This window comes from Penicillium manginii (assembly GCF_028828005.1).
Source record: "Penicillium manginii strain IBT 31320 chromosome Unknown utg000010l:1.0-1143873.0:1.0-1144522.0, whole genome shotgun sequence".
Taxonomy (NCBI): domain Eukaryota; kingdom Fungi; phylum Ascomycota; class Eurotiomycetes; order Eurotiales; family Aspergillaceae; genus Penicillium; species Penicillium manginii.
In genome coordinates this window covers 154939-180737 of record NW_026643111.1, presented here as the reverse complement: position 1 = coordinate 180737, position 25799 = coordinate 154939, and the positions used below count along the sequence as shown (strand labels likewise).

The window sequence follows — 25799 nt, the reverse complement described above, 5'->3', positions numbered from 1 at the left end:
TACATTCTCTGATTGTTTCTCGAACGCAAATACCAAGATGACCGAGTTGCAGCGTTATTCTCCATACAGTACTAAATCCCAGTCATTATTCAGTTATTGAATAACCGAGGTCTCGTACCCATATACAGTATGCAATAACAACCAAAACTCTTCACGAGGATACAAACTTAAAGCTATAATCCCCCTTTAAGAATGTCTAAGTTTAAAGAAACGAAACTTGAGATGTCAAAAGTCACGCAAGTAGAATAAGCCTATATAAGACAATTTTCAATCCATCAAACCCATTGATGTATTGTCTTCATCACTATAAATCCCCCAACAATTAGCCTGTTTGATGTCGAACGTGAAAGAGACCCCAATAAAAGGGAAGAATGAAACCGATTATCAAAAATGTCGGGATATTTGCTTTGTCTCGTTGCTAGCATTATGTGGCTATGTAGAGCTACAGATAGGAGATGAAAAAATCAAATCATAAAATCAAATAAACTACTAATGATTAGGTATCTACACCTTCGCGACAAAGCATGCGAGGAATCGACCCTTCTCAGTTCTAAAGCCATCCTGCCCTTCATTCTATCCATCATGTAGAAGCGTGAAGCTTCCACAAATGTCATATAACTGCCGCAATATTCGGCTTTACCCCGACTCAGGCATCGCTGCCTCATTATCTTTAAGCCCCACTTCCTGTTGGTGAATTTCAGGATAATCGGTGTCTCTCCATCGCTCAAAGAAGCAAGCTCCCTTTTTGAGCGAACCGACAGTTTCCCAAACCAAGCAGGCGACATACATGGCCATTATAATCGAAAGAATTTCCGTGGCGTTGAGATGGTGAGCAAGTGGAAGTAAAATAGTGATGAGACCGGTGATCGGGCGCATTATGATACGAACGTGCTGAAATGAAATTAGAAACCAAGCAAGGCTTTGTTGCAGCATCAAACTCACCTTTGTCATCAACAATGTGCCTGGTTCATCTTGGCAGGCATGGATCAGTGCAAAGAAATAAAGGCACATCATTCCCACACCAAGGCCTTCACAAAGCAACCACCGCTGCGCGTCCTCGAAGTCTTCTTCTGCTACCGAAGCCGCTGCGACGTGTCCACCTGCCAAAAGACTCGCAATGAGTGGCAAGTGTATGACGGCGAAGGAAAACGCAGTGTAGATATTGTGTCGCAGTGGGTGTGTACTTTCCATGGACCCGTCGGCATGTGTGTAAAGCCAATTCAGGCAGAAAGCAATGATCAAAGTCCAGATAGCACGCAGGAGGCCCTCATTGAATCCAATGGCGGCATTTGAGCCTTTGACGATGAGATAAAGAAATTCACCCAGAACGATGATATAGAACGCTGCAAAACGGTCAATCTCATGTGCAATATCCACAGCAGTTGAATACTTCACGCGAAGCAACTTCTTCGCCGCCGGACTATAGCAGAAAACCCAAGTGATCTGCTCTAGCGATATCGCGACCGCAGCAGCCGCGATCTTGCCTCGAGTCGATACATCCTCGAAGTAGAGGGGAATATAGACACAAAGGCATATAGTCGACAGAACCACCCAAAGCCGTTGTTGCCGACGGTGGTGATAGCTTGCGAAAGAGAAGACAAGATGCGCAAGATTGCTCGTGACGCGGGCGACCATGTAGGATCCGACTGCTGAGCGCATAGCGCCGATATCCTCGTCAACCAGTGGAGCATTGTTCCCATAAACGACCAGCACGGCCATTAACCAGAGAATCAATAGGCGTTGGAGGAGGTCATCATTGTAAAACGAGTTCATCAATTCGCGTATGTCGCTCCATATGTGCCACGATGGAGCTAAGACTAACTATAGACGTATTGCTGTCAGTTTCAGAACGATCGGAAGAGATTACTCCGCGTTTGAGGGCAGCTGACTATGTATTTGACAAGTTTTGCGCCCGAAATGTCCTCCGCGAGGAAATCCGCAAAGTTAGATAGGATCGCGACATATAGTAAATCGAGAAAGAGCTCAAAGCGACCTATAAGTGCGAGGTGTGAGTGATGGATGTTCAGAATTTGCAGATAGCGTATCCGCGAGTGCGATTGCACTCTCTGAAGGTGTGCTGACCAGCTTGTCTTTCCTCGTCATGACGCTTGATCAAGCGACCGTGCTCAAACCATTGAAGTGCACGAGGTTGCCGGAGCAGAAAGCGCGGGTTTTGCGCCTTCAGATCCTGCTCTTCAATTCCTAGACCCTCTGACATAGTGTAACAGCGATTGATCACAACCTGTGTGTTGTCTGGCAAGGGGAACTTGCTGACATGCTGACGCGAGGGGTGTTCGCAAAGAATGCACTTTCTTTGAGCTTGGCCGATCTAGGCCGATCTTGGTGCCCCACGTCTCTTGGCCTCTTGGCTTCCTCCTTTGTTCTCTTCCATGCCGGACTCAGTCGCGAGTCGTCCAATGTAACGATGAATTTTTGACCCGGAGAATTTTCACGGAGTCAATTCTTGATGAAAACTGGTCATAGCTGGGATCGATCGCTGTTCAACATTCGGTTTGAAGCAGAGAAAGTGCGACAAGTGCCAGGCTTGGCGACTGAAAATAGGGGCATCGTGGTCTGACTGGCGCCGGGTTCGAGATGTGACGCATAGTGTAGGGTCTAACCCAGATTCTAGGTGACACAAACTGAAAAAAAAACGTGGGCTGGGGGTGACTGATGAGGCTGGCGACATGGAAAATATAACCGGAATTCCCTCCTATCAAAAGATGCAAGCACACAATATTTCAAAATGCTTGTTGAAGCTCGGCATGCCAGCAAGTGGGCCTGCCTAGGTGCCAAGTACTAGATCTCCCAAACTCAACCAACTTCAAAATTCTTCTTTGGCGACTTAAATGTGAATTTGGACTCGTCAATTTCGAATGTAGTCCAAAATTATTGCTTCTGACCTCAAATACCCCGGGGACCTTGCAAGAATCGGTACCTTGTAGGAATCACCCCACTTTTGGAGTGGTAAACCAGCCCTGGAGGTCCATCCAAGATCATGCCAAACCGATGGATTTTCAACATGGCGATACTCTATGCTCCAAGTTTTGATCACCACTGCCCTGCTTGCTAACTCTTGAAAGTGGCCGTGCCGACGAAAGCCAGTCTAAGCATTATATCTGGTGCAATTTCTTTTGTTTTTACCAATTAACATTTTGTTGAAAACACGGGCGTTCCACAACAGGACGCTCCCAGATGCCTCGGGAGAGCCCCCGCTCTTTCTAGGACACCAGAAGCATGCTCTGCTCGTCAATATTGTGATGGAACTGATTATCGTAGGACCGGTAATATCATGGACTTCTAGCCTCAACCAAATCGCCATTCACAGCAATAGCGTGTACATGCTACATGCTTAATAAATGGTTGTCATGGGGCAAGAAAAATGAAACCACAGGGACTCACTGCCCAATCACTTGTGCACTCACCTCTCCAGAGAGCTCAATTCTCGTGTACACATAACCTTTTCATCCAGGAAGACCGAGGTCAGAAGGCTCTCATTTTACTTCGTATTGGCCCTGAGGCTAAAAAGGAGCGTAGAGCGAAGGGGAAATGATTATCGAATCAAAAGACCTATCCGAGCCACCCGAGAACCATGCGTTCGCGCGTTACCGAGGGGTCACCCTTTGTGTAGAACCCCGGCTTCTCCGGTCTTGTAGTCAGCCAGTTCGTGCACACACGGGATATTGTGGATCGTCAGTGGCGTGAAAATGCCGATCTGGATCTCGTACCTGCATTTCGAGGTAGGATCTGCGGCTCAGGGCTGAACGTACGAAATAATGATTCCCGGCATAACGGAACCGAAGATGGAGACATTCGGAAAATATTCTTGCATTCCCACAAATCACCTGGGCACAAGCTCAAACCTTAGTAATAAACAACTTTATCAGAATATTACAGAAAATATAGGGATTGAACTTGGATAAAATCGAGTTTGAGCGAATCTAACTGTATCCTTAAAGATGTTCAGGGGCTCTGGCCTGTGAACATGGGAGCTGAAATGAAAAGTTTTCCGGACGTCCACGATCTCGGGTTCCACTCTGCCTCTTGGATCTAGCGCTAGTAAGAGCCAAACAAACGCTTGTCTTTATCAAGCCCTTCTTTCTCCTGACTCCGCTTTGATCGCGAAATTCCGCAAGTATCCACATCATTACACATCGCTCCAATCTACCGGTACATGGGTCGGAAATGTTCGGTCAAGACGGTATTTATCCTCTTGTGGTTATTCTATTATGGATTAAAAAATTACATGTACAGCAAATGAGGATCAATCAGCTATTGATCACAACAGCCACCGGGTCATCAGCGACCCCAAATACTCCCAATCGTCCGTATTCGACCCCAGTAACAAATACATACTTTGAGCGTCCAAGGCTTAGTTCAGCTCCTTGGCGGCAACCTCGAGGAGGTTGTCCTGGCCGAGGGCATTCTGAGTGTAACGGGCGTTGTACTTCAGAATGTGCTTAACGGCATTGTAGCTCTGGACATTCAGAGGCAGAGGCTCAGTGCTGAGGAACCAAGCGACACTCTCGGAGCAGGGAGGGGTGGTAAGGGAACCAGAGTACTGGTAGATACCGTGGGAGTTCAGGTGGCCAGTCAGGGCAGAGAAGTCCAGGTTGTCGGTCATGGTAAAAGTGCCGGGGGTGGCAATGTCATCGATGTGAGCGAAGACAGAGTCGAAAAGAGGAGTGGAGTAACCGAACTGGGACAGCTCGAAGACAAATCCAACAACGGCAATATCGGAAGCTATTTATTGTTAGGATGAAACTCCAGCCCATCAATAATTAGGTATCAGAGCAGACTTACCAGGGCTCTCGAAGACGAAGTGAACCTCCATGGGGTAGTACTCCTCGTTGATGCGGTGCTCGCTGGGAGTGTGGAAGTGGAACTGAGCCAGCTTGTAGGTGTTGTCCTTGGTGGTGAGGGTACCGTTGGTCAAGACAACCTCGAGGCCAGAGCCCAGGTTCTCGAACTTGGCTGACTTGGAGTGAGGGACGTGGAAGTGAACATCGCCAGCCTTGGCGTAGTCAATATCCTCAGTGTCGATGACAATGGGAGACTGGTTCTTGCCCTTGGAGCAAGCAGAGTTGGCCGAGTCCAGTCCGTACCAGTTCAGGGGACCACCGGTGTTGGTGTAGTTGAACGAGTTGGCGGCGACGGTGCCATCAGCGGAACGAGGGAGAAGTGAGGTACCACGGAGGCAAGACGCGGACGCCGCAGCGACAAAGGTGAGGATGGAAGCAGAAACCTTCATTTTGACTGGATTTAAGATGAAAAGGATGATAATAAGATTCTATTCCGATATCTGGCACTCCCAGGCTTTTATATTTTGGGCAGCAGCCCAGTGTTGCCAAGATTCATCCATTTGCACAATAGCATAATACAATGGTGGTAATGAAAATTCTACATACTCCACACGTACTCTGTAGTAAATGCTGAGATAACTCTTGAACAGACCCGCTCCCTTATGGAGAATCTGGTGGCGCTGATTTGGGAGATGAGAGAAAGCCTCAATTATTCCCTCTTTCAGATGAGATCGACTAAAGTCAATCCACTCTCCTTCCCATTTGCGGTATGGGGAGCTGAATGTGGAGGTCTTCCATTTCTATTGGCGTGTGTAGTTTTGGAAAAGCCCCATTATAGTGTGCTAAAGCCCCATCTGCGATCCCGTGTCGCCCACCTCGACCACAGGGGAATATTGCCTCCGTGGTTCGTCCGGGATGTACAAAAAATCCTGAAGTTTGGGCCCTAGTAAGATCAATACCTCTCAAGGCTGACGCTGACTGAAATAAATCTCGGAGAAGATCGGTTTAGTGGAGGTCTGTGGACATGAGAAGCCCTGGCCAGCGGGTCAGGTTATCGGCAAGCCCGGGAGTGAATGCCCATAAGGGTCCAACACCCATGTATCAAGGGATTAGAGCAATTGGCGTTCTAAATGGTACGAGTATTGAGTTTAAAATATGTGGACTGCGCAATCCCGGGCTTATAATAGGTCTACCAAGCCCGTGATAGCTCCATATTACATGTTAAGTAGAGCTCGTAATACACTTGAATCAACCCCCTGAAAGCGAAAAAGGATGGCTCGACAAGAGTCAATTTAGAGCACAATGCTGAATGTAAAAATTCTGCTTCGGGCTCCATTAAAATCTGTATAAACCTTTTGGAACCATGCACAGCCTTTGAGTGACGAAAGAAACGGGAAGCCTGAATATCCAACTTGAAGCCAGTAATTACGACAATGACAAGTTGATGTGATATGATACTAGTAGTACTAGGATACTTATTCCCGAAGAATGAGAGTCGCAAACCTATCTACTTACCAGATAGGAACAATAATACTTCAAGATCTGACAGTACTACCTACCGGAGTGCTTACTGAGTTATACTCGACGACCCTCTGGAACATAACTTTAAGAAATCAACTGCAATAAGACAGGTTTTCGTACGGTACGTAGCTAACTACGATGTTTTCTCAGAGGGATCAAATTTTTCCAAGAATTGTATAGTAGTGACCCCGCAAATACATGGGGAGATGTCTTCCCCTTCAAAGGAAAGCGGATTTTCGAAATGGGCAGTCTACAGAAAGCTATACACACCATCCCAGAATCAAATTTACCATAGCTATACGCTTCCTAGACGCCGGCCTTTCTTTCCATTTTGCGAATATCTCCATTTCTTTCTAGTTTGTCTACATTCTCCAGAGTTTACACCGTCCTTTTTTCACGCTTGGGCAGTTCCAAAGTTTGAATGAACTCCGAGTCAGACTAGGCGCAATGTTCCAAGGGTTTCTGATATACAAAAAACTTAGCATCACTGTGGATCTAAGCAGCAACTTACTCTGAAATAAAGCCTGGGCTATCGAGGGAATCAGAGGCTACATTCAAACAATAGTATACTATCCAGAATATGACTTTTAAGCTCAATAGAACCTTGAGAGCTAACGATTTTCAAGCACATGGCCATCTGTGTCAAGGGAATTGAAAGGATTGATTATTGCAACAGCCAAGACGGGCCTGGGTTGAGGAGGGGTGCCTCTACGTTAGAAATTGATTAAATACTTAAATTAAATATTTCCGAGTCAATGGTAAGGTACATATTAACCAAGGCACTGCCCGGGTGTGTAAGTGTATGTGGGATTCTCAGCAAGTATGAGTCTTGGCAGAAAAGCGAAACAAGCCAGCGGGCAGGAATCATGCCATATACTAGAATTCAGCCAGCCGAGGACTACTATGCCAAGGCTCAAATATGAATGATCCCGAGTAACTTTTGAAAACTTGAGTTGAGAAGGTTTTATAATCTACTTACCGCATATTCTCAATGCAACGCAAATTCGGACATAATAACACCTAGTACCTAGATAGTGGTATTTCCTAGTAACTAGCTGGGAATGGGCGCCGAGGACGAGGACCGAAGCTGGACATGGTATATTTCACGGGGTAGAAAGTGGAGAGAGGCAAAACACCGTGACGCACAATCTAGCCCAGGCTATCTTGGCATTGCCCGGAGAGCGCCGAAATATTACTGACCAGAGAAAGAACACATGACCATCGATACACTAGTATTTGAGGAAGTTATGAATGGATGGATAAAAAGGACTAAAACACAGTAATAGCATGGGTAGGAAACCTTGGAATCAGAGCAAAGCTATCTGGAAATGGCGTGATGACGGCCTCAATGCCTGATTAGTTAGTTAATTAACTAGTGTAATGGGGATTTCCGCCCTCAACATCGGCATCCTGGAGTCATGTGACTGAGGCCTTAGCAACAAGGCTATCGTTTTGTTTCGTGAGGTTAACTAGCGTTCGTTCGATAGTATCAATAACAACCATGCATGTTCCCCCTTATTAAACGTCCTACTGAGGCTACTGAGGTTGAGGTATCGATATACTGCTTATGAAAGGTTCTGAGATTCGTTCTATCATCCCTCTATAGCGTCACGTTTTGTTTACTACCCTCCTGCACTCTGCGAGTGTGGTGGTTTTGTCCTCTTGTGATCGACCCGTCTGCTTGACAGACAGCCAGCGCGTATTCCCATCTTTCACTAGTTAACTAATGACCAAGGATATTTCGCCTAAGCATCAAGTTATTCAGCCTCGTCTGGGCATATTGAAACTTTGAACCATCTTATTTCATCAATCCTTGTGTCCCAACTGAAGGTTCCCGACAGGTTCCAGGGTTTATATACTCCGGGTAATCATCTAAGACTACCACTAGGATAGTTAGTTAGTAACTATAGACTCGGATAGACAGACCCATCAATTAACAGACATATGACTAGTAGTAGGTAAGACAGTTTCTTTGGCCCCTATTCATGAATAAGGAAGCCAGACCAAGAGACAGCAATATTTTCAGGCTTAGAATGTCAACTTGGAAGTAGCAAGTTGTCCGTTGGTGAGCTGTCAATTCGAGTCTCTCTCCTCGAGTAATTAACGCCAGCACAAGCAGCCAGAAGATAAAATGAGCCCGAAATCGTCTGCAAACTCTATACAGCTGTTCGGAGCAGATTTTGGGATGGAACATCACGTTTTATGATAGACCAGCTACTTATTAATCGGATGATTCCATTTGCCTGGCCTCTTCGAAGCAAAATGAAAGCGGAATGCAGGCTAAAAGAACTACAACTATCTACATACAGGCAGAATGTGACATTTATTAGATAAAACATAATTCGAAAACGTATTAACGTGTTTCACAAGCGAGCCGGCGGCCCATGCGTTCCGGCCGCTCCAAAACACACAGTAAATATGATAATTTACAACATTATATCTCAACAATCTTCTCCATTTTAGAGGCTATATTCAGGCACTATATTCTAGATTTATTATTAGGAACTAGTATTTGAAGTCTGAAATTAAAAAAATATTTTAGTGATAGAAATATATATATCTGTGTTGAAAATTCTTAAAATACTACAAATTTTTGAGAATATTCTATAATGATAATCTAAATTTTTTTAAAAAAACTATAGCTAGAACTATTATTTATCATAATAAGAACCTATAAGATCGAAGGAAAGGGGAGGAGACATGAGAAACATCTGCATGTTACCCCGGCTGAGTTCCAAGCATGGAAAAATACATTCTGGTTCTACACCATGTACACTAACATTTCTTGGCTCATCGTTTATCTCGGATTAATCAAGCTATCCGTTCAAGATCGATCTTACGCCATGCCACTGATTTCCCAATGTTTCAATTTAGCACGGGAAATAACTTTTGGTTTTATATGCCCGACGGACCACTGGCTAGTGACGTTTTGCTTCCAGCTTGCCGTCGTTACCAATAGTAAAGTGACATACTGTACTATTCGATATGGCTCGAGAGAGTGGAACCATGCTCCTCTCGTGAAGCGAAATTTACCCATAATCTATACAGTAGGGATTGGCATGTCGATCTTGCCTCAGATCCTACTTGCGGGGCAAATTGGTCGAGCGAAGGCGTGTTTTATGATCGCCATTGTCCTACAAGTTGTTTTGAGCGTTGGGTCTTTGTTTTAGCTCATAACTCGAGGTAGTACTCGGGGTTTCTCTTTTACTCTATGGTTGGTGCTTTGATTTGGACTCTCTTGAATGAGACCCTGGCTGATTTTTATAGGTATTTTCGCTACTCGGGCTCTCTTACCCTGGTCCCTGAGTTCTATCTCCGTGTGCAGTATTGGCCCGATCAATTCAGCTACCTTGCATCTCCGTTCATGTTATGGTGCTGCTTCATGTTTCTTCTTACGGACTTGGTTTACGGGGTATGCTTTTGGTATATTCAGAGATCAGAACGGGTAAATGGGATGGTGCAGGCGCAGAAGAGCAAGTAAGGATTTTCAAAGCTCTCGTCCATGTGATGATGCATTGTGGTTTTGGCGTTCAAGTTTGTCTGAAATCTCAGAGAGTCGGGGTAGCGATTTTGAAATCCCCTTAGAGACGGAATTTTCCAAAGAGGTTCTCTAGTTCCAGATGATCCTTGGCTTTTTTTATCAACGAGATCATGAAACAGTAATAAATAAGAAGTAGCGCTATATGTAAACCAATTTGAAACACACTAAGCAGCATCCCTTCTTCAGTTTGTAGCAATACAGTGGAAGGGAAAAGATAAGAAAAGAAAAAAAAGAAAAGTCAACCCCCCCCGAAGGCAGAATACAAATTATTTGTGACTTTACAGTTCCTGCCATCTCGAGTGTGTTAATTCATTTCGACTTCTTTTTGGCAAGTGTTAGAAGCTTCAGAAGATTTTGAAGCTATGTCTTCAATAGAGCCTTGCATGCCTGCGCCGAGTGGAACATCTAGGGTTAATTGTCAAGATCCAATCATGTCTCTATCTGAGGGTAAATATCGGGTAAATAACTTTTCTAGCTGACACCCAAATTCAGTCTAGCTCTGAGGAGACTCTGAATGTCGTTTCGGGAATTTGACGAACCTTAACCAGTTGGGCGTTCAAGAGGTTTCCCGTCCGTCAATATTCCTCGAGAAATATATGCTTCTTCCAACTTGAAGGGGTTTGCGGAGAGTTGCATCCATGTTCGCTCATCCGCGCGTCCAGGTAGTGAGACTGTATTGGAAAAAACCGTCTCCTCTCGTTTCTCTGCAGGATGGTCATGCGACAATCTGAGGAGATCTCCGGTCGAATCATGAAGCTGTTGCCGGTTTATGAGACAACATCTTCAACTCAGCATTACTGTCATTATGTCCCGGCCCTTTTCCAGTACAATATCCACCCTCATAAAGATTGCCCACAAATCTTGAAATATGCTGATCATATTATTCGCATGACATGTTCAGAAAAGCGGTGAAAGTGTGATGTCTTTGCCTGCTGACAAGCGCCACCAGCTAATTGAGACTAGCGCTTGGACCAAACACAACCCCCGCTTCAATCTCACCTGCACAACCTGAACTTCAACCCATACACACTGCCTCCTTCTCGAATCTAGAAGAGTTCGAAGAGATAGAATCTAAGCCCACCTTATTCACATTCATCATGACTTCACCCATCGGTGCCCTGCGCCGACCACTCCAATCTGCCCTGAAGAATATCCCGTCACGGCTCCAGCTCCGGACCCCACATGCAAGCTTCGGCTCTCTCCGCACACTACCGAGACGCGCGAGTCATCCTCGGATGGTAGCCATCTTCTCCTCGGCCTTCTCAACACGCACGACATATTCAAAACACACTGAAGATCAACGAAAGTCAGATCCCAACTACTGGCCGTCAAAGCCATGGGGAACACCCCTGGCCATGAGTTTCGAGTCACTTGGCATCCGCAAGAACACTCAGATGTTTATCATGCTCATCTTGGTAACCGGTGCTATATTAGAGGCTTTGCTCTGGGGTGAGAAGGCCTGGCTGTGGTGGAAAGGAGAGGAAGGAGATCGTCTTGAGTAAACTCGGCTTGAGCTCGCGGTCGCGGCCTGGTGCTTCATGCAACAAGGATTTCCATGGCGTTGGTTTCGGAGTACATGGCAATATACCTCATATTCTCTATCTCTTATGTGACTCTCTCTAGAACAAATTGTGACCTTTCTCTCAATATCTTTCACGATGCTCCCGGTGATTCCAAACCACCCCCACACTCTCCAACTGGGCACCCGGCAGTGTTTGCGGCACGTGTTCAAACTTGAATTGCTTTCAGCTCCAACTTTGTAAATCATCCGGTTCTTGCTTTGTCGAAATTCCTTCAAGTTTGCCTCGGGATAACCCTCTAGTCTCCTTCAGCTTCTTTGACATTGTCTCGGAATGGGGGTTGGTATTTGTCTACCGCATGTAATGCTTTCTTCCGTAGATGTAAATAATACCAGTCTTAGTATTGCCATCGAAAGACCTCTTTATTATCGGAGAACCGCTACTTTGTTCCATAATTTTGCCTTTTAGATACCGCATTCTCTTTGTACACTGACCAGTTACGTCCTGGAATTGTTTCTCCCGCCACGTGGTGAAAGATTTCTCGTTTGGAGACCACATTCCATCTATTTTAAAACTCTAACTCGCGCCTCCCCAAGAGACGATGCTTTCACTCCTCAGTGGTGCTAGAAGATTACTTATATGATACCAGAAGATCTATTTTCCTTCTAGCCTAGAGCCATCTACAAATTAAAGACACACACTCCCTTCCCGGGTTTAAATTGATTATTTGCGGCAGATGTTACTTTCTCCGTGAATATTCTCCTTATCTTGCCTCCTGGTAGTAAACTCCAGGACTAGTATAGATTATGCGACATCGGCACCTGGGCATGAGTTGTTACTGGTACTATTCACGGCACGTATTCTAAGTTGTTTGGCTGTTTCAAGTTCTAAGCCTGACTCGGAGATTCTTGCGCCCCTTCGAAAATAAAAACCGTATAGTACTATCTAGGTACAGATACTACCTCTACTGGTACTACTAAAATACTACTACATACCTACTAGTACTGGTAGTCGTAGTATCCACTTTATAAACACCTAGGTATATCTGCCAAAGTATTATAAAGTTGCACTGCCCAGGTGGAGTAGTTAGGAACTTGAATTAAATGCTACTATTTTCTCATATATGCTTGTGGCTACTTCCAAGGTCAGTACGTACTATCTAGAGTATGGACCGTGTTTATCCAGAGTAGCCTTAGCCCTGGAGGCTCAGTGCTGTGGACCTCGGGATCCACCCTGCGGCAACGTATACCTTCCAATTTTGTCAAGATAGCCTCAGATAAGTCCCTTCCCGAGGTCCTTTCACCACCCTCATACCATACCGCTCTCCTTGACTTTTTTCCTGCCAAAATTCAGCTCTCTGGGATAGGTTACGAGCGCGGCCAATAGCTGAGCTTTTTACTAGCTGCTCTTTCCCCAAACGCCGCGTGAACTTGTTTTTTATCGCGCTCATCCGTCATTGTCACGATATCCAAAGCACTTCATCAGAACGAAGTTTGTTACATCATTTTTGCTTTCACAGGCCACACCTTCATGCTTGGCTTCAAGTTCGATCTTTATCCTATTCACGATTCCGAACCACAACTACGCTTCGCTAAGACTCACAAGCATGGCAGAAATCGCATCCGCAAGCAGCAACACTGGCTGGCACTGGCAGTTCTGGACTGGGCTCACTCAGGCTCAGTGATCATCCCGAGGTTACGCAGGCCGAGATAAACGCAGAATGGACAACCGCCACCCCAAATGCAAGGAGGCTGATCACCCAAGCTTCGAGCCTGCCGCAATCGGCAAGATTGTCGCTCATCGAGGAAATTCTGACCAGAGAAGGCGACTGGAAGGAATGGGTTTGCGCCATTTTGAACGTGTTCTACGGCGAGGACATCTCAATGACCTCATTGACGCCAATTTACCCCGTCCCAAATTCCAAGTCAACAATCTACTCGTTGAGGAATGGCGGCCATGCAGCGAAACCGTCGCAACCTGGCTATTCCGCGGTGTGTCTGAGGTTATCTACCTAAGCGTCACGGGAAGAAGAAACAGAGAAGATCTCAAGTACGCTGATGATGTTTGGTGCACCTTGAAGCTGGTTTGCCAGCTTGAGGGACATAGTCCCTACTCTGCTGCTCGGATTCTCACATCGTTCAATGATATCAGAGCGGCTGAATATGATAACCCTGTGACATTCATCAATGCCGTTGTTGCAGAATACGCGATGGTGAAAGAGGTGGGAATCAAGTACAATACCTACGGCCTGTTGATCCTCTTTCTGAATGGGGTAGAGAAGTTCAATTCACTTCTGTCGGACCTGATGTTCCTCAAACTGGGTACTGAAGGCCGCGAGCCCTCAGACTATACGGAAATGTACTTTTATCGTGTAGTCGACGAAGTGAAAGCCATGTGAAAAACTTCTACACCTGCTGGTTCGTTCGCTCCTCCCTCATCGAATATGGCTGCTTCGACTACATAGACTGGTCGATTGGTATGATCTTCTCCTGGCCTGGAGAGTTGCCGGCGCAACCATAACAACAGGGATAAATTAGGATGGTGTTTACGATGACTACAGCAAATCATGATAGCATGACTGGATGAGATGGTGCGCAAGTCAACGTTTCAGTAGGATTCCGGATCCTTTGGATGTTGCAGTATGTGGGAATAACCCACACGTACCATTTGGATTTCCGAGATAGTCTCAGGCAGCCTCATCTCACAAACACCCATGAAGCACATTCGGACCATGTTTCTCTTCATATTCCTCTATCTCTCATACCATACCATTAATTTCCTCCGTGCTTTCATTCAGTCATCCCTAGTAGGTTGTGGCCTAGGCTTACCCGTGAAGTTTCATTCACTAGATGCTCTAAATACACGTTCGGCCTCGTGACCCCAACGTATCTCGCCTCTGTCACTTCTCACATCACATTCAAGAAAGACCCCTTCGGTTGAAGCCCCAAATTCTCACCTATAACACGATTACATTGCATTCCTATCTCCTTCTAAGGTTTTGGTGACCCCAGCCTCATCTCTAACCCCACCCTGCGATTACTATAATCGATATGTCCGACAACGCCACCACAGTCGATAATGCTGTCGCGAACACTGAAACCCACATCCCTCGTCAGGGCACTCGGAAGCAAATCGATCCAATGCCAATCAAGGACCAACACAATCACCCCCGGGATAGTGTGTCTGATGAAGACCATGTATGAAATGAGCGAGCTTTGCCAGGCAGAAAAGACGAATGCGCATACTTTCGGACAAGATGGCACAGAGCGCACAACTGTTTCAGCCTCTGTCCCGATCGCCGAGACACAATATGGTTGGAACCACCAAATGTCTGGGTGTACAAGAGGGGTGAGAATTCGGGCAAGCCTCCGCGACCTAGAAAATCGGGCAAACGCCCAGCTTCCTCGCATCCTCCTGCTAAGCCTAAAGATCAATCTACTCAAATCCAAGAGGGTAAGGGCGACTCGGAGACGTCTACACCGACGGATGAGAATGAATTCCAGATCATTGTGTAGTCGGCTTGTCTGACCATCACCATTTCCTGCCTGCATCACGGCAATGACGATCATGATGATTACTGCCACTGCTACGAGCTACGACCTGCCATTACGACGATGATTTACAACGGGGGATAATGAAATGGTCGGGAATAATGTGATTTTTGCTGTGATTCCTGTTGTGATTCAGGGGGCGTCTTGACACTGGTCTCACTTTTGTTGTGGCCTGAATGTCGTTGCGCTAGTTTTTTTTTTCTTTCAGCATACCTGTCTTTCCTTTTGTGTTCCTTTTTTGTTCTCATGAGATAGAGTAGAACTGAATTTATCCAAGCAGCTAAGATATTGCACCCATAGCTCTGTTGGGTGTAGTCCGCGGGGGGAGTTCTGCGCAGGGTGACATGAAAGTTGATCCGGTCAACCCCTCCTCACATTCTCCTCTTTTTTTCGTTTTCTTTCATTTTAGCGTCCAGGCCTCTCTATTAATCGATTTTCATATGTGACTAACACGTGGATCTACCGTTTCCTCCCGATGTGGCCTGGAATATAGCCCGGCCTCGGTGCCCGGAAGAGTGTGGGGCAACAGTACCTGGGTATTCGATACCAAGGGCCCGGATCGCCGGCCTGATGAGCAAGTATAACACTAGTAGTAATATGATAAAGAGTTGTCTTCTTCCTTCGAGGGAGCCGCCATCATATTTCGTCATAAAGAGGGAATTCCAGAGCCATAATGACTAAATAAAAGGATTGGAAACCCCAATGCTAGGCTTAAGGAAATGAAACCAGCATTCTGGTCTCCGCCATTGCGATCGGTCATTCCTGTCGCTCATAAAAGGGTAGACTTACACTGTCACATTGACACTACTGGTACATCCAGATCTCTGTTAATCCAAGTCTCAACCACCTGGTTGTATCTGTTAAGATGGGAATAACCGCCTAGAAAAGCGGAAACAGTGATGTGGGTATTGATTTGGTGGAGCAATTTTAGGGTGCTGCCATCCATTTATCTGCGACTAGCGCGGGCAACGATTGACAATGATATAAGTATAGTTCAATTGTCATTTTCTCTAAGTCGTTAAGATTTATCTTTGCGTAGCCAGCTCCAAGTACAAGCATATCTCTCGGTGAAGTGTGACCAACACCGTATCTGTCGCATGGCCAGGGTACGGCTGGTTGGGGGTTCGGATCGCGTTCGGCCTGTCGTTCAAAATGGGGGTATGGATGGATGGAAAAATCACGCTTTTTATGGAAGGGCGTTATGCTATAAGGCTCGGTGCCATTCGGGACAGCACTTTATGCGGCGGCGACGCCAGGGAAGCAATCAGCCAGACCCTTCTTGTGCTTGTTCTCGGCGTGCTCAAGGAGACTATGAAGAAAGAATGTCCGTTAGCAATAAAACCTTCAAGAATTGATAGATAAATCAATCACGTACGCGGGGGCCTTTGTGGTCTGCAGGAAAGTCTGCCTGCAGACCTGGCAGATGATGCTCATGGCCTTCTCGTTCTGTAAAATATATCAGCGACCGGAACCAGACCCTCAAGCGGGGGATAATTAGACAGGGAAGAAAGCGCTTCGCAGCAAGATTCACATACGCTCTTAGTTTGAGACTTGGCGGCAGTCTTGCCGGCAGTCGCGTTGCGCTCGCGCTTTTGTTGGGCTCTGGCTCCCTGTGTAGGTAGAAGTTGTTAGTTCGCCTGTGCGTTAGCCAGGGCAGCTAGACGGGGCGCAAGGAAGAGTCGCGCTACCCGTGTCGCTGCCGTGGGAATTCCTCTTACGTTTCCCATGTTTGCGATTCGAGTGGTAGATACAAGAAAAAGATGAAAGATCGAAGGAAGAAAATTTGCGGCGGCGTTGAAGTCGGCGGGGGATCCGAAGTGGGGCCGGGGAAAATCGCTTATCGACGACAATTAGGAACGGTCCTGAAGGATTGGTTGTGATTCGTTGGAATGAACTGTCTAATTGCCACATATTTCCTAAAATAAATCCATGGATGTATAACTAACACCTGACACCGGAGTTACACTGACAACTTATCTACTAATCGAAATGAAAGCTATTTTTAGGCAACCTTCGAACATTTTGCGTGGAAATTATGTTATTCCCTAGTCAACGTGGAAGAAATTTCACAATTTATGGGCATTTTTCATTTAGTTAGAGTGTTCAGGTTGCAAGCTTAGCTGCTCGTGGATTTAACGAGAAATTGTTTCTAGTACACAAAGAACTCCTCAAGCTCGGTAGAGCCCAGGTGTATCCTTTGCATAGTCAGGATGGCGTACAGCGCGACATTGCCGGCATTCACATCCTCCAACTGTGAAATGAAGGCGTTGCCACATGTCGCGTAGAAAGGATGAGATATGCCTATTATCTGACTGCATTTGAATGTGGAATGCCAGGACCCTCCCTTCCGAGACTGCTACAGTTCTGTCTTGCCCATCTTTTTCATAAGCCAACATGAGCCGCCCAACTTGAACGCCCATCATTCTGATTACCTCCGCAAGGTCAGAAACGGATTCCCATTTTGCTTTGAGCAGGTCGCTAACGTCTTCGACTGTAAACCTAATGACTTGGCACCGATGTATGAAACAACAACTTGCCTCAGGGTAGCTACTGCCAAAGGTTTTGAGAATATCGAATTCTGGGCCAAATCTGTCGAGTATCTCACAAACATCATCTACACGTTCATGGTCTTGTGCCAGAACATCACTCCAATCCAAAAGAGATCGAGTCCAGTTATCTCGGATCCTTGCATAGTACGACTCCACGTTGGGATGCGACATAATTAGAACGATAAAGGGGGAAATGCTTCCAATCTTCGAACCTCTAAGGTTCAAGTTGAAATACAACTTTGGAAGTTCAGATGGTGTTTTCTATTCAAGAGTTCTCTCCTGAATATATCTGGTGTCTAGATACTCCGAGTCAGAGTACTAAATTCTAGAGATCGAAAACTTAATCTCTACTACTATTTTCGGCCCAACAAACAATGCCCAATGGCCCCGGGTGGCCATTTTATAAAATTTCAAAACACAAGGATCGTTTATTTTTGAAAGAAAAGCCCTAGTTTGACAAAGAACAAGCAACTAAAAGGGGGCAACTCCATGGATGTTGACTTGGCGAGGATTGAAACACTACGGCGAAGAACAACGAGTCGAACTTGGAATGGATTGCAAACCATATTGAGAAACGCATCAAGAATCGGAATATGTAGAGTCGATTGTTGAACTTTTCTTCGGTATTTACTGAGCTTGTCACCTCCAGGGCAGTTAAAGTATCCCGTATACCTTGAACTCACCACTCGAAGGTAATGTTATATACCTAGGTAATTGGAATTACTTTGCAGGAAACTCCAGAATGTTAGCCTACGCATGCTATTTCACAGGTTGCAAGTCCATTAAACTCAGTTTCGGGAGACTCAACTTATGACTTAACTTATGAAACTGCCCTCCGGACACCGCTTCCCTAGATCTTTCAATTTCTTTTGAAAATGTTCGATACCCGCTTTCAATTCAAAGCCATTTATCGAGGAACTGCTTTGTTCCATATTGACCTTGAGAATTTCCGAGTATTGCGCTAGATCCCTTCAAGACAGCGGGTGAATTCATTACCATTGTTACGTATCTACTGATCTAGAACTAGCAGAATTATGTCTCCCCTTTGCCCTATCAATTTCTTTGAATAGGAGGAGAGAACAACCCATTGTTAAATTTATGATAGGTTGGCATATTCCTTCGCTTTCTTTGTTTCTTTTAAATATACTCAGTTTTGGGCCCCTCGTGCTTTGTTGTCAATTCTACGGTCTTTCATCGAATAATTATAAAAGTCACATCCGATCTGCTTATCGAGCCTCTCATTCCACTCGTTCCGCATATACAGAGTTCAGCAACAGATCATACCAATACCTAGGTAAGTTATTAGCTACTTGAAACTTACCACTTGAAACACTATATAGCTATATACCGATCCTTCTACTAGTCAGAAACATGCCAGCCGACCAGCAGCCTTCGTACGGTGGGCCTCAGGAGGAGGGAGCACTTCGTCAAGCATGAATTAATAATCCCAATATCTCTTTTTCCATTCAGTTGAGTCAGATGAATACCTTATGGGATTATATTCCGACATCTGGGAGGTCAATTCCCACTCAAACGGCTTGCCTTCATCATACACTGCGTCTCAGATGTATGATCTTAATATTCAAGACCAGCGTCATCATTTGACAACCGCTGGCATGTATTCCGATTTAGGTACAGATATTTCGTTCAAAGGCCGAGTTGGAAGAGGCTTGATTTCTATCGAGGATATCATGAAAAGTGAGGACGCCTCTGGTCCTTTCATATCTGAAATCAGCAAGGCGGCCTACGAAGATCACTTCCCTCTCCATACTCTACGGTACATCTTTGTTACTAACGTAAGCAATACAGAAACGAAGATATTTGCAAAGGCTCGTCTCAACCTAACCCGCGAGGAAAATTTTTGGAAGAATAACACTCCGGAATTCAAGGCAATGCTAGTACTCAAATTCGTAAGGTTGTGGCGTATTTTGTCCTGGTTTCCTTTCAGAGAGGCACGCAGAAGATTTCCCGAGTCGCCTTGTGGAAAACTGGACAGTATGCCAATTTTATCCAGGCCCGGTTCGATATTGAGAAAGTCTACGTTAAGTCATCTGAATACGGAGACATTGCTGACATTTAGTTTGATTTTTGCAAATAAATATTATTGAGACTTGATATATTTGTCCATATTAAATCGTAGGCTAGTTCTGTATTATGAAATGTAAGATTTCATAACATGTCCCTTTTTGGTAACAGTTTCGACGCCGTACACCTTCCCGATGAAGAAAGCGTACTATTTGCGTCGCCGTTTCATTATGGCGCAGAGGCGCTCTGCAGTCTGTTTAGAGCGGGTTTTTTGTCCAATCAGATTGACTTAAATTCCCCTGGAAATCTTATATAGCATGATGATTGGACGCGAGATAGCCTCGGCCCCACATAGTTTTGGCCAAGCGTATCTTGCAGCTTTAGTCAATTTTCCAGCCCGTCTTTGGATTTTACAATTGGCAGAATATTATTGAGTGAAAGAGCAATGGGCCCAAGACCCTGATACCGAGGCTTTAATCTACAAGCTCTAACAGTGGATTGAAGCGAGCATAATATCGAATTCGAGATGGTTACATTAAAATATCAACATTGGCCCCACAAAAATACCAGCTGGACCTGACACGGACCGTTCCTTAACGAACCAAAATTGAAGTTCATGACTGCGGAGATAAAGAGCGAAATTGTATGGAGACAATAAACAAAGCTAAATACCTAGCTGCATGCACTGCCTGGTCCATGCAATAACCTGTATTCGCCACTCAGAAGATTCTTAGCTAGGGCTCACCCCCACTCGTATTTATCTTCCACGTTCGCGTCTCCTTCTGCGATCCTTCTGCGATCCTTCTGTTCAAGTAACACGAGGTCTTTAAGGCGCCTATTGCAATATTGGCCACATTTGCCTCCTATACGGCGTCATGGTATCCACACAGCAACTGGCTGTTCTGTCAGCTTTTGTCACTTTGTTCTTTGCCCTCAGGAAGCTATTTAGGACCAAAAAGGCTGGGAAATTGCCACCTGGTCCAAAGGGAAAACCTATTATTGGAAATTTGCTTGATCTACCTCCTGCGGGTCAACAGGAATGCGTTCATTGGTTTAAACATAAAGAGGTTTATGGTCTGTTCTCCCGTTTCCGATAAAGTTTGTCGAGATTTCTGATGAGCTTCCATAGGCCCTCTCAGCTCTATCACAGTTCTCGGGAAGACAATTATCATAATCAATGACAGAAAACTGGCACTTCAAATCCTGGAAAAGAACTCCGCGAAGCATTCCTCTCGTCCTCGGCTTGTCTTTGCCGATGAGCTGTAAGTGAAAGTCTTGTCTTATCTACAAGAGGGATGTTCGATCAACCCCAAGCCAATTTCCCCACGGGATATCAATCCCCTTTCTACCGCAGAACAAAGCAGATTGGCAGTATGCTAATAAGTCATCTAGATCCGGATGGGGAAATGCCCCCTCAAGCCAAGACAACACCGCCCTTTTGAGGTCTTACCGACGGGCCATGGCAAAGGTTATTGGAACACGCACTTCTGCATCTCGGTTCGATGGTCTTTTGGAAGACGAAACTCGCCGTTTCATTTGGCGTGTTCTTCAGACCCCTGAGAGATTCGTTGACCACATTCGAACGTATGTTCTGAGCAATGGACATGACTTCTGGATTTCATCGCTAACAGATATGAACAAAGTGAGGCTGGTGCTTTCATTCTGAAGATCACATATGGCTATAGCATTGAGCCTCATGGAGAGGACCCCCTTGTGACCCTCGCCGACTTGGCGCTTCAACAGTTTTCAAATGCCATTGTCCCAGGTGCATGGCTTGTTGATATGGTTCCTGCGTGTTAGTCCAATCTTTCTGACTCAAGTCTATTTTCCAACGAAAGGAATTCAATTAATGAATGTCACAGTGAAATACATCCCAGATTGGTTTCCTGGTGCAAATTTCAAGAAAATCGGTCGCCATTATCTCGAGACACTGACCAAGCTGGTTGAGGACCCACTTGCATTCACTAAATATCAAATGAAGGAGAAGAAAGAACGACAATCGTTCACTTCCACGCTTTTGGAGCAAGGGGAAGATGAAGGGATTATCAAGTGGTCTGCTGTCGCGCTATACGGTGGAGGAGCCGATACGGTATGTAGAAAGCTATCGAGGTGTTCCGAGGTTGACCAATTTTCTAACTTCAAATGATGAAATAGACCGTTGCCGCTCTGGAAGGGTTCTTTCTGGCTATGGCGCTTTTCCCAGACGTTCAGCGCAAGGCACAAGAGGAAATCGACCGAGTGTTCGGCAAGGCATATTTCCCTACAATGGCCGACCGATCGAAGTTGCCATATGTCGACGCAGTTGCGAAAGAAGCTCTCCGGTGGCATACAGTTGCAAATCTCGGTGTTCCTCACAGAACCGATGAGGATGATGTTGTGGATGGATTTCTCATTCCGAAAGACGCTATGCTGCTTCCTAACATTTGGTGCGTGGCATCGAAAATTAGTTACTTCTTACTCGCAACTTTGCTAATTTCTCTCCCAGGTCTTTTAACAACGACCCCGAGGTTTACCCCGAGCCTCGGGCATTTCGCCCAGAGCGATACATCCCCTCTGAAGGGTGCGACGTGGAGCTTGATCCTGCTGAAGTAAGTTTCGGCTTTGGCAGACGAGTTTGCCCCGGTCGGCAAATCGCCGACGCTTCGCTTTTCCTCACCATCTCAAACACACTGGCCGTTTTTGATGTGAAGAAGCCACTTGGCAAAGACGGCAAAGAGATTGAGCCACCTCAGGATTTCACTCCGGGAATTATTAGCCACCCGATTCCTTACAAGTGCAGAATTATCCCACGCACGGAAGAGCATGAACAGCTCATTGTCGATTTTGAGAAGTACCATCCATTCGAGACCAGTGATGCAGATGACTTGGATAAAGCGCTGAGGGTGAACTAGACCAGTGGCACATCTATGGATCATGAGAATATTACCGGTTGTTAGATATGTCAAAACTTGAATTTCGATGCCAATCTTGGAATGATTTACTAGTCCGTCTAGACTCGGAGAATACAGTCATATTCCAAGGTTCCTTCGTACATCATAGCCGCTTGAGATCCCAACATTTTAAAAAGATATTATGGAAGATTAAAGTACAAATAATAATATTCGGGGATCACTGTTTTGTGTATTTGGTAGCAGATAACAGCAGTACATAGGTTGCTAGATAAATCTTATATCAAAGTGCTTACTTCAAATTTCTCCGTACTATATGTGATCTTCGGGAACATGATTCACGAATAAAAGTGCGAACGCAAACAGCTGTATTCCTTTACGGCATTATTTTGATACTATCATCCAGAGATATTATTGCAGTGACAGGAGCTTAAACCCATGAACATGGCTATATAACGTATGCGACTAAATAGATACTGGTAGCTAGAGGGATTAAAACCGTAAGGGACGAAGGCCATGGATCAGGACAGTGTAAGCAGCTAAGCCTCAGGGAGAAACGGGATAAATCCCAATCCGGAGCTTATTCCGGGGCAGTAGACTAGTTTAATGGACCAACGCAATCTGATAAAGATATGAGCAACCAGGCTTTGCCCCCCTAGTCGTTTAAAATAGGTCGTGAAATCAGACGACGTGATCCAAAACACGTTTCCACATGCAACGCCTCAGGTCTGGGGCTGTGAGCTCTTCGATCTCTCCCCCTTCAAGTCGGCCAGACCAAAGGTCCATATCCGAGGCAGAGGCAAACTGGAGTTGTAGAAATCAGCAAGATCTCGCTTTATATTGAATTTATCACATAATTAAATTCCTTGGTGCGATAGAAAATCTTCCACACAATGATGGGTACGATGAATAGGGGTATACCAATGTATGCAGCCACAAAGGTCGATACGGACCAATTTCCCTTGAGGAAAACATGGAACCGGTAATAAAAAAGATGGTACTGGCACCGATGAATCCATACCATGCCGTGAACGGTTGAAACGGAGACTTCCACGGAAGAGATTCGCAGCTAACGCCTTGGGCCTTCGGTCCGGCGTGAAAGCTAATATAAAAAAAGCAAAGAGTTGCCCATGCTATGATTCCAGCAACTGTTCCCAGACTCTACAGCCAAGCGAACACCTGTGAAGCACCTCCTTTGCCCAGACCTATTGCTGTTCTATCAACAAGAATCCTTCGTTTCAAGAATACATTCGGGCTCACCTACTCAGATAGGCCAGGAGTCCGAAAAGCCAAGCTGTAATCACGGCCACATAAGGCACGCCCTTCCTATTAACCTTTCCAAATACCTGTGGTAGTTGATGGTCCGTTGTCATAGCCAAAATCATTCGTGACCCGATCCGGCAATATGAGTTCCCTGCAGACCACGCAGATACAAAAATACAGGCGTTCACTATCGAGGGTAAGGCTGATATACCTGCTGCTTTAATAGCAATGACAAAAGGGGAACTGTGGGCATTCCCAGCCCCAGAAACAAGATCTGAATTTCGTGGGTCGACTGTTATACTAATAAGGAGCGCGCCCAGAACATAGAAGAATCCGATCCGGTAGGTGATATACCGTGCTGCTTTCGGGATAGCGTAATGTGGGTTCATTGCCTCTCCGGTTGTAATGACAACGGTTTCAATTCCAATAAAACTGAAAGATGCGTTGAAAAAGGCGGATAAAAGCCCAAGGAAGTGTCCTTTAGGGCCCATAATGTCGTTGTAGTTTGTCCACGCGCCAGGGTCATTCCAATAGCGGAACCCAATACGGTCACGGGCTGTGATAACAATAGAGACGAATATAAGGCCAAGAAAACAAACAACCTTGACGGTGCCACCTAACACTTCGGAATCACTGTAGAAGTGGACGCTCATAAGGTTGATGGATAGAAGAGGAGTAAGGCTGACAGTGATGACCACGGCAGGAGTTATGTCACTCCAATAAGATACTATCAAAGCAGCGGCGAACTAACAAAGTGAGCGTCAGAAATTTCAAGTCCAATTAAAAGTAGACATACCGTTTCGGAGGCAATAGCAATCATAAAGCAATATCCGTAGGAAATAGCTAGCGAGAACCCCACTGCGGGATCAATGAAGCGGGTAGCCCAGTGTGGAAAAGACCCAGCTGTAGGGAATAAGGTAGCCAATTCGGCAATGCTTTGCATCATACACCACAGGACTGAGCCGACAATTATGTAGGCGACAAATAATCCAGCAGGGCCAGCTTTAGCATATGCAGAGCCAGTGCCTATGAAAAGTCCCGTGCCTATACCACCGCAGAAACCGATCATGGTCACTTGACAGTCATGCAGACGACGGTGGGTAGCACCCCGACCACCGATATTGAGTTTCAATTCATGTTTAACATCACCAGAAGCCTCACCGACAGCGAAATCAGCTCGGTCGTCGGACTGAAGCGTCTCGTCGGCTGCATTGAACTTTGAACGGTTCATTTTGACGCGATTCGTGATTGCGCTAGCTCGTTGATGTAGATGTGTAATCGCGCGCCTGCAAAAAGCTGTTTGTGAGGAACATTGCGTTGCACAATGGAGTTCGTCTTTGCATGCATCAGGCGGGCGCCACGGAATCACATTTGATGTTTTGTTCGATACCTACCCCGAACATGTGAGCGGAGAAAAATAAAGAGTTACCTATCTGATCATCATTTTCCGGTATCTGTGGGATACACCTTGCGCTTTGTTCGGAGTAACAGTAGGCTAGTCTCATAATTGGCCGCTGGAATTGAGGCCGGGTTGTTCGATACTAGCAGTACCGTTGACTCTGCGGGGGATTGTCTGTCCTCGACATATTGACCAATCACAAACAAGGCAACTATCACCGGATCCGTGCAGAAGCCTCTTGTTACCGCCTGCCCCCTTTTCATAAACGCCACCCTTCCGAGGACTGCGTTCATCCAACCGGCGAGTAAAAACGCCGGTATTTATGCATGATAATACTTCAAAGCAGGTGATGCTCATCGACGATGCCCACCATATTTTCTCCTTCGAATTTTCTGATCCACGGTTGGTGTAAAAAGGTGGCTGGAACCTAGTAAAGAGATCTGTCGCAGTAGCCCACCGGATGAGGTTGTGGCCTCTTTTGGGGAACTTTATCATTCTACGCTTTCAGGATAACTTCATCTCCTCACACTAGTGAATCCATGCCGGCTACAATAAGTGGAGGATTTATATCCTATAATAATAGAGTGGCTGCCCAGCCGGCTGTGAATAAAGTTCGTTGAGTGGGGAGTGGCTAGAATTCGAGAATGCATAAATTCACCTTCATCTGCAGCTGGGGAGCCCTGGAGACAAATAGGTGTTGATACCCTTCGGCCTTCAAATTGAGGTACATAGTGTATACA

At 45.7% G+C, this 25799-nt stretch overlaps 8 protein-coding genes across 8 annotated transcripts; 4 read left to right on the top strand and 4 right to left on the bottom strand.

Moving 5' to 3' along the window:
* Nucleotides 1–636: 636 nt before the first annotated feature.
* Nucleotides 637–2218, bottom strand: N7533_012979 (uncharacterized protein; the record flags this gene model as incomplete). Its single annotated transcript, XM_057109629.1, has 4 exons — nt 637–891; nt 943–1821; nt 1890–1993; nt 2083–2218. The coding sequence occupies 4 exons, from the start codon at nt 2216–2218 to the stop codon at nt 637–639; spliced, it is 1374 nt and encodes a 457-aa protein (XP_056953214.1).
* A 2154-nt stretch (nt 2219–4372) lies between these two features.
* Nucleotides 4373–5251, bottom strand: N7533_012978 (carbonic anhydrase family protein; the record flags this gene model as incomplete). Its single annotated transcript, XM_057109628.1, has 2 exons — nt 4373–4743; nt 4804–5251. 2 exons carry the CDS (start codon nt 5249–5251, stop codon nt 4373–4375), a joined length of 819 nt encoding a protein of 272 aa, XP_056953213.1.
* A 5710-nt stretch (nt 5252–10961) lies between these two features.
* N7533_012977 (uncharacterized protein) lies at nt 10962–11366 on the top strand (the record flags this gene model as incomplete). The annotated part of the gene is made up of 1 exon (XM_057109627.1): nt 10962–11366. One exon carries the CDS (start codon nt 10962–10964, stop codon nt 11364–11366), a length of 405 nt encoding a protein of 134 aa, XP_056953212.1.
* A 1738-nt stretch (nt 11367–13104) lies between these two features.
* On the top strand, nt 13105–13782 carry N7533_012976 (uncharacterized protein; the record flags this gene model as incomplete). Its single annotated transcript, XM_057109626.1, has 1 exon — nt 13105–13782. The coding sequence occupies one exon, from the start codon at nt 13105–13107 to the stop codon at nt 13780–13782; it is 678 nt and encodes a 225-aa protein (XP_056953211.1).
* A 2389-nt stretch (nt 13783–16171) lies between these two features.
* On the bottom strand, nt 16172–16662 carry N7533_012975 (uncharacterized protein; the record flags this gene model as incomplete). The annotated part of the gene is made up of 4 exons (XM_057109625.1): nt 16172–16244; nt 16311–16381; nt 16471–16545; nt 16654–16662. The coding sequence occupies 4 exons, from the start codon at nt 16660–16662 to the stop codon at nt 16172–16174; spliced, it is 228 nt and encodes a 75-aa protein (XP_056953210.1).
* A 2193-nt stretch (nt 16663–18855) lies between these two features.
* N7533_012974 (uncharacterized protein) lies at nt 18856–19564 on the top strand (the record flags this gene model as incomplete). The annotated part of the gene is made up of 3 exons (XM_057109624.1): nt 18856–18883; nt 18955–19280; nt 19433–19564. The coding sequence occupies 3 exons, from the start codon at nt 18856–18858 to the stop codon at nt 19562–19564; spliced, it is 486 nt and encodes a 161-aa protein (XP_056953209.1).
* An 820-nt stretch (nt 19565–20384) lies between these two features.
* On the top strand, nt 20385–22400 carry N7533_012973 (cytochrome P450; the record flags this gene model as incomplete). Its single annotated transcript, XM_057109623.1, has 7 exons — nt 20385–20583; nt 20639–20771; nt 20902–21093; nt 21141–21304; nt 21372–21598; nt 21664–21935; nt 21995–22400. 7 exons carry the CDS (start codon nt 20385–20387, stop codon nt 22398–22400), a joined length of 1593 nt encoding a protein of 530 aa, XP_056953208.1.
* Nucleotides 22401–23078: 678 nt separating this feature from the next.
* On the bottom strand, nt 23079–24891 carry N7533_012972 (Proline-specific permease; the record flags this gene model as incomplete). Its single annotated transcript, XM_057109622.1, is given in 5 exon segments — nt 23079–23201; nt 23319–23558; nt 23577–23602; nt 23662–24406; nt 24457–24891. The coding sequence occupies 5 exon segments, from the start codon at nt 24889–24891 to the stop codon at nt 23079–23081; spliced, it is 1569 nt and encodes a 522-aa protein (XP_056953207.1).
* Nucleotides 24892–25799: the final 908 nt, after the last annotated feature.